The sequence below is a fragment of the Agelaius tricolor genome, unplaced genomic scaffold (genome assembly GCF_023055355.1).
Source record: "Agelaius tricolor isolate 1412-34295 unplaced genomic scaffold, bAgeTri1.0.p SCAF_5, whole genome shotgun sequence".
Taxonomy (NCBI): Eukaryota; Metazoa; Chordata; class Aves; order Passeriformes; family Icteridae; genus Agelaius; species Agelaius tricolor.
Genome location: NW_027269265.1, coordinates 39,772,053 through 39,782,634, shown reverse-complemented (window position 1 = coordinate 39,782,634; position 10,582 = coordinate 39,772,053). Strand labels below are relative to the sequence as shown.

Here is a 10,582-nt window from a genome sequence, read left to right as displayed (position 1 = left end):
GAACTTCTTGTGGATTGCAGTTCTGCTCAGCACTGATGTGTGGAAAAGAACTATGGGACTCCAGGAGATCTAGGATATTAGCCATAAGGAAAGAAACAGCCCTATTTCACCTTTACTGTAAAATGTTCTTTATTGATTGCCAAGAATGAAAACCCTTAAGCTTTTGTTAGATCATAAAAACTTTTTTTATAGCAGCTGAAATGAGGATTTTGATTCTGATTTTGATTAGTTTTTACTAAGCTATGCACTTGTCCCACTGATCATATTCCTGTGAAATTTCTCCAGGACCTGGACTTGCTTGTGTCGAATGAGGATGTGGGGACGAATCTTGGCAATGGCCTCTATTGCTTCCTGAGGGCTCCAGTGATGCAACTGAAAAGGCAGAAAACCAGCAAGTGAAAATCCATTCCATCCTTGCACCAGTTAATGGAACCCTCCTGGAGGCTACAGGCAATATTAGAGGTGTCAGAAAGCTTGCTGCTGCTTTGCCCCTTAGGTTCACTTGATGTTCTTCTCAGAGAGGCCTGCAAGTCACACATTCATGAAATGTGTCCCTCAGTTACAGAAGAATCATTGCTGCCTGGGCCCTCCATGTTCCATCTTGCTTGCCCTTCATGTTGTGAACAGTTTCCTGTCCTAGCCCCACTAGACCATAGCAAAAATGCAGCTTGCTTTTTAATTTTTTTTTTAATTCTACCAGTACTCCCATCACATTTCAGCACTTAGTGAGAAAGCTTTCTTTTCAACAGTAATGGCAAATTTTCCAGGGAGCGCTTAGTAACAGCAAGGGAAGAATCCACAGGTGGGATTTTGTTCTTAGTGCTGGCTTCCCCCATTGGGTTGGTAGAAGAATTCAGAAAACAAGTCAGTTCTCTTGATCCTGAATTGTATTTATGGAAAAGCTTAAGAAGGCTCACCATTACGCCAGTGAACCAAGAAGAAAATACAAACAACAAAATGTATGTTTATCTGCTAAGTGAACCTGTGCTCATGAGTGACTTGTTATTCCCACCTCAATCTGTTCCTCCACAGAAAGAATTAAGAAAAGCAGAATAATTCATAATTTGCATTTGCATTCAAAACAAGGTAAGTTTGAGGCCTCTCTTAAAATGGGTGACCAAGCTCTGTAAAATAATGGAATATTAACCTGTACATGCTCAGGTATCCTGAGCAAGAGTAAACTATAAAGGTTGTCGGCATTTTATTTCTATTTTTTAATGAAAATTCACCCCATTTAGGAGAGACTCCTGACCTGAATTAAGTATGCTGCCACCATGGTGGCACTGCGGGAGCGTCCTGCCTTGCAGTGCACATAGACACTGTTACCACAGGCCCGGTGTCTCAGGATGAACTCCACGCCCTTGTGCAGGTTTTCCAAGGTGGGGACTCCAGTTAGATCCACAGTGCTAAGACGCAGTTGCTCCACTCCCATTGCCTCCCATTCCTGTAACAGACATAGCAGATTCAGTCAGTGAACTTTTGGGCGTTTCTTTTTACTGAAAGAAACTAAGAACCTGTTGAGACAGTTGGGAAATTCAGAGAAGCTTTAAAGAGACTTTGAACATCAATCCTTCAAATCAGATGTATGAAAACTTCAGTCCTGGTCATCAAAGGTAGTAGTTAAAGGGGACTGAAATGTGTTTCAGCTAAAGGAAAAGAGGGAGGTTGGGATTTCTTCCCAACCCAAGGGCATTCCTGTTTAGTGATGTACGTGGGTTCCATGCTCCCTGTGTTTCCCTGCCACTGCAGCTACAGTTCACTCGCATGCTCACGTTTTACTGGTTTGTCGCATCGTTTTTAAAGTCGGCTTAGGTACGAGTAGTCCCGGCTTTGCTGCCACAGGACTTGGCGGTGGCTGCCAGGATGACAGGAGGCGGCTAAAGCCTCACCTGTGGCGGGACAGACGGTGACAAGAGACCTGGACGAGGAGATACACCAGAAATCCCGGGGCTCACCTGGGGAGAAAAACAGAGGAACCGGGTCTCGTAGTCCTCGGTGAGGGTGACCACGCCGCGCACGTTCTCCTCCGCCACCAGCTGCGGGCACAGACACCATAAGGGACCTCGGTTCCTCCCGGCCCGGCCCGCCCCGCTGCGCCCGCCCCGCTGCGCCCGCCTTACCCCGCGGATGCGCCCCCGCAGCGGCAGCGCCCCGAGCAGCACGACCTCGTCGATGCGGTGGAACCAGGGCCGGCGGGACCCGGGCAGCCGCGCCCGCGCCACCGTGTACAGCAGCGACGGGTAGAAGAGAAGCCGCGCCGCGCCGGCGCCCAGCGCCTCCACCAGCCCCATGCGCGCTGGGGCCGCGCAGCGCTGGGCCGGGCCGGGCCGGGCCGAAGGGCGGGGGGGCGCCGCAGACGCGCGCACCGAGCGTCACCAGAGGGGACACCTGCGGCAGGGTCGGGCAGCGGGCGGGAGGCGCCCGGCGGGGCCGGAGCGGGGCGGGGCCGGAGCGGGGCGGGGCGCGGCGGGGCCGGCGGCGGGGAGGGCGGGCGCACCGCCCCGGCCCCCCCCACTCCGCGCCCGCCGTGGTCTCTCCCGGAAGCGCCGCCATCTTGCAGAGCCGGCCTGAGGCGGCGCAGGGAGCGGAGCGGGGCGCGGGTGGATCTCGGGGCAGGTGAGGGCGGTGCCGCCGCCGGGAGGAGTTCGGGCCGCGCACGGCACGGCAGGGACGGCACGGCAGGAACGGCGCGGCGCGGGGCCGAGCCAAGCCGGGCCGGGCCGAGCCGAGCCGGCGGGAAGCGCGGTCCGTCTCGCGCAGGTAACGGCTCCTTGCCCCTTCTCCCCTGTTCCCCGGCGCTCCCGCCGCGAGGCCGCTCCTGCCGGGCCGAGGCGACCGCCCCGCTCCCGCCCGCGAGGGAGCCGCCGCCGCCGCCCCATGCGCGCCATCCCGGGGCGGTGCCGCCCCGCCGGGAGCCCCTCCGGGGCCCGGAGCCGGAGGCTGCCGGGTGTCGTATCTGATCCGAGCGCTGACAGCGCCGCGGGCGGTGGCGGTGGCGCTGCGGGTGCGAGCTCGGCCCGCGGCGGCGGCGCCATTGGGGGCGGGGGGGCTGCGGCGAGGCCGGGCGGACCCCGGGGCGGGGGAGCGGCTGCCCCAGGCGCGGCTGCCCCAGGCTCGGCCGCCGTCGGCCTGCCGGGCTGGGCGCCCCGGGCACCTAGAGGAACCCGGGGTGCGGTTCTGTTGTCGTCGGTACGGTGCGAGGCTGTCCGATGGAGCGGTGAAATGTGTGCTGGTGCACCAGGGGTGGAGGCGAGTCAGGCATACGAGAAGCACGATCAGGGAAATTGCAGTTCAGCACAGTGTGAGGATTTGCAGTCCTCAAGTATGAGAAGGCGTGACAGACACTGCTGGAATTAAGAAGGAAGAGGAGTATAAAAACCAGGAGAGACGGAGCGTAAAATGGGTGATAAATACGTGAAGAAGCAGTAAAGGTTGATAACAGCCTGCTTTTTTAATAGAACTGTTACGAGAAGGAAGTTGAAAGGCAACTTTAGAATACACTCATTTAAATTCCTGAGGAATTGTGCCCCAGACATTTTCACCTTTAAGGCACAGGCATTCTCTTCTGCCAGAAGTTGTCGGGGAACATTTTTCAAGCATTGCAGCTTTCTTGTATGTCCTGCTTGAGTGTGGTCGTTGGGTGTGTTTCACCAGTTCGCTGGATTTAGAAAAGTATTTGGTGGGGATTTAGATCATGAAGCACACTAGACTTCTGGCTTACAAGAGCTTGTCTTTTCTGGCTGTCTTGAATTTGTGTTTTTATTTTTTGTGTATGTCTGTCCTTTCAGTCTTACTCTTTTTACCAGTGATCACAAAAATTGCTGAACTGTTTCCTAGTGTCTTTCGTGGTCTCCTCTGTTGTTTTTCTCTAGGTTAGTTCATCAGATAGGTTTTACTGCACTGACTTGGCATTGCACAGCCATAATAAACCCATAACATTTTTATTCTTTTTTCCATTCCCCTCGGCTATGTTGCTATGTTCTTGGGATCTCTGCATAATATGAGATACTGTATCTTCCTAGAATTGTGTCTGGACCTTAGCCTTGGAGAAGCAGCATTGTTGGAAATACTGCTGCTGTGGTTGATGTTTAAAATTAATCTGTATGTGTTTAGATTGAGCCAAGAAATGTTAGGGTAGGTACAGCTTGTATCTAGCAGTTTAATATGTTCAGTTGCATTCCTGCTGTTGAAGGAGGAGGACAGGAGCACAGATCTTATTCCTGCTCAGAGACATGGGTGCAAATGTATATACTACTAAAATTCTTAAATGGGAATTTTTAAATAGGGTGATGTAAAGAATTTTTTTTTTCTTTAGGTGGTTACTGTTCTCTTTCAGCCTCTGCTCACATTCAAAATTATTGCTGATACTTACTTTGGGAAGGCTTATACTGTTCTGAGAAGTGCATTCACCATTTCTGAATGATCATTCTTGCATGGCTGTCTTTATTCTGGTTTTCCTTTCCCTAAGTTTCTAATGTTACATTGGGGAAAATCAATGTGTGATCCTAACTGCTCTGTTACATGTTTCCCCTTTTTGTATCTGTTTTTTTTTTTTTTCTTTTTAATAGGTAGCAAAATAATTGATGCAAGCCTAGGACATTCTGTTTAAATGCAAAAGAAAGCAGGAACACAGCATCTGTAGAAAAGCAGACGATTGAAAAGTGACTGTTCTGAAGTCATGAACACTAAAACATGAAGATTTATGTGTTAGGTAGTTTTGTTTTGAAAGTGGATTGCCTACAAAGTGAGAAGAATGTACCAATCTTACACTATGAGAAACAGGATAAAGAAATCCATTATAGTAGTATTGTGTACTTCTTACTGTATCCATGCTTCTGCTAGGCCTCCAAAACTTGATGCACTTGTAGGATTATCTTTGCATGGCAGGGGAAAGTTCTTTTAGTTCTTCTGCTACGAGTAGGGGTTCTGAAAACATGCTCCTCCCTGGCACCACTTCTCTAAAGGGGAAAGCAGGAAATGTGGCAGGATCATCGATAGACAGTAGTTGTCTCATTAATAATAAATCCATGCCTTGCCAAGTAACCTGTGCATCAATTGGAGAAGCATTGGTTGAAACAAAATGCCTTGAAATAAGGGAAATATTTATAATGTTGTGTAAATTTTCTTCTAAAGTCACAGTATCTTGTATTGGTTGAATTTCATAAAAGGTAGAACCTTATGTGATTCTTAAATATTTAGATTCACTTTGAGTTGAGTAAGATTCTACCTGAAATCCAGTATCTAATTGAACTTATTGGGAAACTTAATGTGAGCAAGTTGCTCCTTAACTATTTCTTGCATATTTTTCTGAAATGTGGCTATTGATTATCAGTTACTGAGTCATCTGCCACAAATCTCTTCAGAGTGCCCACTCTGATTTTTCCTTTAGTGCCTGTTTTAGAATAGGTGGGAAGTGAGACAAATTGTCATAGTTTTTGAGATTTCCTGGTTATTAGTCTTTAGCACTGAGATCCAAGAACCCACTGTTCTGGCTGTTGAACTGGATACTGTTCTTAAGTTAAAATGTCCAGTTTTCCAAGACATAATGTGAGTTGGTTACTGTGACAGCTGCAATAGTCAAATGCACTCAGATCTATATTTCTGCTTTCTTATTTTTCAGTCTTGCCATGAATGTCTGAAATGTTTTATTTCAATCTGGGCATGTTTAGTATTGCTTGTCCTTCAAGACTATGTGCAGTGTTATTCAATGCCTTCAGGCAAAAAGGTATGATTTTTATCCATTGATCAGGTATTTGGCAGGAGGAAGAAATAGTATAGAAGAAAAGAAGACTAATATATTTCAGTATTTATTAGAATGGGGATTGTAAGTTGAGGAAAGTTACCTAGGACTTCTAATGGGTATTTCCCAAAGTATCACAGAGCAGGATCTTGAGGGGTGATCATGTTACAGGATTTCTTGAGTCAAGAGAGATCATTTTGATTGGAAATAGTAACCACTAGTTTTACTGCCTCTCTTCCAGTCATCGGAGATACTTGTTATATGCATAAATGCAAGATACCACATTTCTGCTACTGCTCTCTGCAACCTGTTTTATAAAGATGCCAAGACACTTTGTTTGGGAAGTAAGAATGAAAAGAGAGCATTCACATTTCAAGAGGAGATTTCCCAAACATCACCTGATATGAGACTCAGGCAGGTAGAACTAATATACACATTGGGTCAAAGCTGCAGTGCCACTTCATCTACAAGTGCTTTGCTGTAGGGAGGAACAGCTCACGAGTCTGAACGGTGATGGACAGAGCAGGCTTCTTTGTGTGACAGCAATAGAGTGCAGCACAGTCATCATCCCAAGGAAAGGAAGTCATCTTTGACATCTTGAGTAGCTTCAAACTTCCAGCTGTCTTAGCTCTGTGCTAAAGAAAATGCATTATTGCTAGCTGACTTCAGGATGAACAATGAGCAGCTAGATGGCTGAACAGAAATCTTCAGTAGTTTCCAACTCTTAGTGAAGAATTTCAGTTTAGATGATGCAGTTTGTGTCACAGGTATAAGTAAGTGAAAGCCTTGTGCCAGAAGAGGAATCCTCGTCCACAAGCTGTCTTGTCTGTCCTATGTATGCATGTTACCTTTGTATCTTCAGTATGCTTAGCATAGCATGGGTTGTCTTTTTGTTTTTAGAAAAGGTGTGCTGGCTTTCTGGCTGCTCTGTTAGAGGCAGAGTATTAGTGGCAAACTGACAAACTGCAGGTTTTGGTAAGTCTTTACCAATTTAGAGTAGATTTATAACTGGTTTAATGGCTTGGGTTGCAGTGGTAAAGTCCCAGGTAGAATTAAGATTATGTAAACTGGGCTTAAAACCATATTGTTCTGGGATTTTTACATTGGTTTGACTAAATTGCTTGTAGTATAGCATGGAATAATTAGCTTGAGAATTGATGAAGTCCATGCAAATGAGCAGGCAGTTTGGGTTCTTTGTCGTTTTCAGCAGCACACCTCAAGTAGATCTTGAATGAGCATGTGGATGAGAGGATGGGTGTTTGTTGAATATCTGGTGTCATACTGGTGTGGTATCTGGCAGGCTTTCCTTTGCAGAGCATTTTTTTTAATGCTTACATGCTCTGTGTTCTCTCAGAACTGGATGCTCTCCCAATTCATATAAGAACCCAGGTGACTGTCTTACATTGTTTTTACTTTAAAATAATTGGAGTTTTTCAGGATCGTGGCTTCTTTTTTTCACCTATCAAAAGCGTTCTTTCAGGTATCTTTCACTTCTGTCTGCTGGCTGTTTTGTACTGCACCTTTCACGAAAATAATGTAGATGTTATCCACTAGATTTCAGTATTTCACATGTCAGAGTAAAACTGTTTTCCTTCAAACATCACTTAAAATTCAGGCTTTCACTGAACCCATGCATATTCTCTGCTATTTTTGTCCCAAACTATGCAGTTCAAAAGATATTCCAATGTAGGCATGCAATCCACAAATTTTTTAGACTCTGTTGGAAAGGGAATATTCATGTCTGCTTTTTCCAAAGCAGAGGAGTTTGTAATTCAAATCAAGCACTTAGCAGACAATGTCCAAGTCTACATACAAAAACGGTGTTATCTTTCTTAATATATGTAGAGATTTGCAGGATGGACACCAGGCATCTTATTATCTCTGCAAAATCTTACAACATAGAATTTTGATAAATGTTTCTTCAGAAGGCAATGAAATATTGATCTTTCAGGAAGAGAGAATGTATTTTGAACATCACATCTAGCTTTTGCATTTTGTGTAGGCACAATACAGTGTAAAAGTAATTCTCTAATTTATAGGTTTGTATTCCAAAGCAGAGCACCATCTGAAAATATTTTTTGCCTACTTACCTGTATTACCTTGTTATTTGTCTTCAAAAATTTTCTGTCCTCCATTTAAAATTCTGAATTAAAAAATACTTGGATGACAGGTCAATTTAGTGATGAGTTGTATTTCTTCTTGGGGTTTTGTTGGTTGTTTTTTCTCCCATGTGATTGTTCGATGACTACAATGTGGAGAACTATTGAGGACCAGTTGAAACAGTAAAAATTACTTGCACAGTCCTAGGTGACATTAGAAGTGATACCCTTGAAAATATCAAAATATTTTAGGGAAGAAAAAGGATTATATATTTACTTCTCTAAAGCAGTTTTAGTTGCTCAGAAATCCATGATTATATGCACTGGAGACTTATGAAAAGTTAAGTGAGTATTTTGTGATACTTATGGACTAAAGCCACCATGTTGCACTCTGGATTATGCATTCAGTGCCAGAATTTGATCACTATCAGAGATTGGCTGTAGGTGGTACTGTCTATATTTCACAGTGTGGAAGCTGCTATGACACTAATTGTCTGATGCAGAATTTGCTTTGTAATTCCTTTGGGTTTAAAATTATTTTGTCATTTAATTCAAGACTAAGCTTTAACAAGCATTTCTTGGGAAGCAAGACTAGGACACATAGTCTTGATCCTTATCTGTAAGGAAAATTATTTAGGGTGTGCTTAGGTGTAGAGCTAATTCTGCATATTCTGTTATCTTCCTGAATTTGCAGGGAGCCTAAATCATTATCTCAGTAATGAGAAATTTGAAAAAAATATCAGGATTGCTGGTTTTAATGCCAGCACTTCTGTGTCTACTGGCATGTGACATTAACAAAACTCTCTGACCAGTGTGCTTCTCTTAGCTCTGAATTGGCTGCTGCATTCCTGATATAGCTGGAAGTTGCAGCTTCTACTTACTTGTATGAAAGAACTTTTCTGGTAGCTCCTGTAAGGTAGTGTAGTTTGGTATCACCACATAAGTGTGGGATACACCAAGGAGAAGCAATAGGCAGCAGCATGTGGTAATAAATCGCTTATGAATAATGATGCTTTTTTATATAAATGAAGCTACTTTTGAATAAATGGAACTATCTTACTTGTGCAGTAAAAATAAAAATAGCCTGTGCTACTTGTATAGTTTTCATAGGTTTTTTTTCTGTGAAGAGCTGTGGATTTGAGTCTTCAATTACACTTACTCTGTTCTTTCTGTTTTAGAATGTGAAAGGGGTGGAGTGGGTGAAGAAAGACGAGGATGCTGCACAGAAGTGCATTTCTTCTGTTTTTAAGAAGAATGTATAGGAAAAGGTTTAGTTAGTGTTTAAACACTGACAAAAAGGACTACCAGGATAGCAGACAAGATGTGGCAGGTCACCGTAGTACTTAGTATCAACCAATGAGAAAGGTCATGCTTCCTGGTTTAGGACAATACTTGAAAAGGGAGAAGGGTTTAAAAAGATTTCTGTAATTCAATTTGGGCTGGAGGGGGGAGAAGGTCAAACCAAGAACTTAATATGTGGTTGTGTGTGTCCAAAAGCAACAAGGAAGGCTTCACTAGTTCAGTAGTTACTGAAATGCTGGTGGATGTGGGGATTCCCTGGGAGGAAGATTTTTGTCTTTTTCTGAGTTGCTGCCCAGATTTTGTTGGTGAATATTGTTAGATATTTGTGCATTATTAAGGTGGGCACAAGAAAAGTGGAGTTGGAACTTATTTCAAAACAGGAACTCTCTTAGGTTCGTATGCTTTAATTATTTTCTCTCCTTGCACTGTGTGACAATGAGTGAGGGTGTGTGTGTGTAAAGGAACTTGTCTTAGCAATGGTCTCTTTCAGAGACCATGTATGGGTAAAGCAGTTCGGCTGCTTCAGCTCCTGCTCCTCCCTCTTGGGGAGCTGAGCAGAATCTCTTCTGCTGAAAGGGTTGTTCCACTTTCTGCTTTCTATATTTGTCCAGCAGAGCACACTGGCTCACCAGGCAGTGGCTGGCCTGGTGGGCATTTGCTGAGCAGAATTGGGAGCCAGGGCTTACAGTCTCTGTTACGTCCATCTGTCTGTCTGTCTCTGGGATGACTGGTGTTCCAAGTGAAAGGCGATTTGTTTGTGGTTGTTGTCTTTTTTGTAAACTGCAGTTCGTCCCAATTTGGGAGTCTAGGGACTAGAAATGGAGGAATTGTCTTGCGGGGGCAATTTGTAGTGGGTGCCAGTGGCATCAGAAAGACCCAGACTTAACCTCCAAAAGAGCTGCTGTTTTTGGGTGAGGATTTTAATCTCCCTTCCTGCTTTGGGGAGTGATTAGCCAAGGCCTGTATCCTTCCATAAAAGGTCTGTTGTCACTGTCTGCCTTAAAGATTAATGAAACCTAGATCCTGTCCTGGAAGATCTGAGTGCTGTGTTTGCTTGTTATGGGCAGTGGGGATTAATGAGGAGCTAGACCCTGGCCTGCCTAGTTTGGAATCAGGAGTTGGTGTTCAGGGATGAGGCTTGTAGGAAATACCTTGTTAGGACGGGCTGGAAACTTGCAGCTAAGACTTCCCTGACTGTGTGCTTGCATAAACTTTGTATTAAGGCACTGCACACATTGGGATTACTATTCACAATTGCTTTTTTAAATAGTAAATCAGGTGAACAAATAGTGCAGAATGTCTGTTAGCTGCTACACTGTAGTAAACTGTTGATACAATCTTCGAGTAGCAGAAAGGTGCTCAAAATAGTGGCAGCAATTTACACCATTAACTATGGCAATAATTCCATTTAAATTCCATAAACCATTTACACCATTAACTA

The 10,582-nt window shown here is 44.6% G+C and overlaps 2 protein-coding genes across 12 annotated transcripts in view; one reads left to right on the top strand and one right to left on the bottom strand.

The window, feature by feature from the left end:
* Window positions 1-111: 111 nt before the first annotated feature.
* Window positions 112-2,443, bottom strand: PTPMT1 (protein tyrosine phosphatase mitochondrial 1). 2 transcript variants are annotated; one of them, XM_071427547.1, is made up of 4 exons: window positions 2,121-2,443; window positions 1,956-2,036; window positions 1,253-1,444; window positions 112-372 (listed from the first exon to the last, which is right to left on the bottom strand). In XM_071427547.1, exons 1-4 carry the CDS (start codon window positions 2,289-2,291, stop codon window positions 241-243), a joined length of 576 nt encoding a protein of 191 aa, XP_071283648.1. In that variant the 5' UTR covers window positions 2,292-2,443; the 3' UTR covers window positions 112-240. The 2 variants fall into 2 exon arrangements, 1 of the variants encoding a protein (XP_071283648.1); XR_011679270.1 differs by lacking the exon at window positions 112-372 and adding an exon at window positions 381-645 and having other exon boundaries at window positions 757-1,444.
* A 79-nt stretch (window positions 2,444-2,522) lies between these two features.
* Window positions 2,523-10,582, top strand: part of CELF1 (CUGBP Elav-like family member 1) — a 58,917-nt gene continuing 50,857 nt past the window's right edge. For 4 of the 10 annotated variants that reach the window (XM_071427537.1, XM_071427534.1, XM_071427536.1 and 1 more), the window contains exon 1: window positions 2,607-2,760. The gene's annotated coding sequence lies outside the window, so the exon portion shown is untranslated. Of the gene's footprint in view, window positions 2,761-10,582 lie in introns of all 10 variants that reach the window. The other 6 variants (XM_071427543.1, XM_071427539.1, XM_071427538.1 and 3 more) reach the window with 5 other exon arrangements.

Bases quoted from the DNA above. Each gene is read 5' to 3' on its own strand.
- PTPMT1 (XM_071427547.1), bottom strand. From the start codon at position 2,291: ATGGGGCTGGTGGAGGCGCTGGGCGCCGGCGCGGCGCGGCTTCTCTTC. The intron at 2,037-2,120 runs GTAAGGCGGGCG...CTGTGCCCGCAG, and splicing joins TGCGGGGGCGCATCCGCGGG to CTGGTGGCGGAGGAGAACGT. The intron at 373-1,252 runs GTCAGGAGTCTC...CTGCCTTTTCAG, and splicing joins TGGCAGCATACTTAATTCAG to TTGCATCACTGGAGCCCTCA.